At 49.7% G+C, this 1,628-nt stretch overlaps 1 protein-coding gene across 1 annotated transcript in view; it reads left to right on the forward strand.

The window, feature by feature from the left end:
- LOC113941893 (coiled-coil domain-containing protein 25-like) overlaps positions 1-1,282 on the forward strand; it is a gene marked incomplete at its 5' end in the record, with an annotated part of 1,968 nt that extends 686 nt beyond the window's left edge. Inside the window, one exon of the mRNA XM_027633029.1 lies at positions 1,166-1,282. Coding sequence (XP_027488830.1) covers positions 1,166-1,229 — 64 coding nt within the window. The remainder of the gene's footprint in view (positions 1-1,165) is intronic.
- Positions 1,283-1,628: the final 346 nt, after the last annotated feature.

Genomic DNA, 1,628 nt, shown 5'->3' on the forward strand with positions numbered 1-1,628 from the left:
CATCCCTCTTCCTTAAATCCCTCCCCATTAACATCCCTCTTCCTTAAAATCCCTCCCCATTAATATCCCTCTTCCTTAATATCCCTCTTTCTTAAATCCCTCTTCCTTAAAATCCCTCTTCCTTAAAATCCCTCTTCCTTAACATTCCTCTTCCTTAAATCCCTCATCCTTGACATCTCTCTCCCTTAATATCCCTCTTCCTTAATATCCCTCTTCCTTAATATCCCTCTTCCTTAATATCTCTCTTCCTTAAAATCCCTCTTCCTTAACATCCCTCTTCCTTAAATCCCTCCCCATTAACATCCCTCTTCCTTAATATCCCTCTCCATTAATATCCCTCTTCCTTAAATCCCTCTTCCTTAATATCCCTCTCCATTAATATCCCTCTTCCTTAAAATCCCTCTTCCTTAAAATCCCTCTTCCTTAAAATCCCTCTTCCTTAAAATCCCTCTTCCTTTATATCCCTCTTCCTTAAAATCCCTCTTCCTTAAAATCCCTCTTCCTTGATATCCCTGTTCCTTAAAATCCCTCTCCATTAATATCCCTTTTCCTAAATATCCCTCTCCATTAACATCCCTCTTCCTTGCTATCCCTATTAATTAACACCCCTTCCTCTCCCCTCCCTGCTGCTCATTAACAGTTAATTACAGCCCTCCATCCCCCCCCCCCCCCCCCCTGGGAGCAGGGAATGAGGGAGGAGGGGTTGGAATGTCGCCCTGACCTCCATTCCCGGGGATTTCTCGCTCCAAAAACTCCCCTTGGAAGCTTTCCCCGAGCTCCTGTTTGTCCCTGGAGGGCGTCAAAAGAGGGATTTCAAAGAAAATTGGGGGTTTCCTGAGCGATCCAAGCCCCTGGAGAGGTCAGGGAAGGGGGATTGGAGGGGCTGCAGCTCCCGGAATCCGGGATTTCCCACCTCCGGGCAGGTGGATCCTGGAGGAAAAAAAAAACCTTGGAAAAGGCAATCAGGCATCCCTGAACCTCCCTGCCCCGGGTTTAATTAGTGAGGAGGACGAGATGAGCGACTAATTATCCCCCCCTGGCCGAGCTCCAGGAGGAACACAGTGTGCATTTCCGGGATTCTGGAATTTTTGACCCTGAAATGGTCCCTTTTGGGGGCTTTTGGAGGGATGGGATTTGGGATGACGATGGGATTTTTCCTTGGCAGGAGCTACTCCTCCCTGATGAAGGCAGAGAACATGTCCTCCAACCAGGTGAGTGGGAGCTGCTGATCCCACGGAATCCCCGGGAACAGGGATGGAATTCCAGCCTCCTGCCCGTGATCCCGCTGGGAATGACTTTGGAACTGGGAGGACACTGGGAGGACACTGGGGATCAGTGAGGCTGAGGAAATAGGGATAAAGTGCTCCCAGGTCTTTTCATCCCAAGGGAAAGAACAGGTTCAGGGTGAGGATGAACGGGATGCTCCGTCCCTGGAAGTGTTGGATGGGGCTTGGAGCAACCTGGGATAGTGGGAGGTGTCCCTGGACATGGAATGGGATGGGATTCAAGGACTCTTCCCACCCAAACCATCCTGGGATTCCAGGATAAAGGACACTCAGGATCCATTCAGAGGGGTTTTTATGGAATGTGGGGATGGAAAAGGCGGGAAAGGGGAAGGGAGACCCTGC

Source organism: Corapipo altera, unplaced genomic scaffold (genome assembly GCF_003945725.1).
Source record: "Corapipo altera isolate COAL_440 unplaced genomic scaffold, ASM394572v1 55979, whole genome shotgun sequence".
In the NCBI taxonomy this organism is placed as follows: domain Eukaryota; kingdom Metazoa; phylum Chordata; class Aves; order Passeriformes; family Pipridae; genus Corapipo; species Corapipo altera.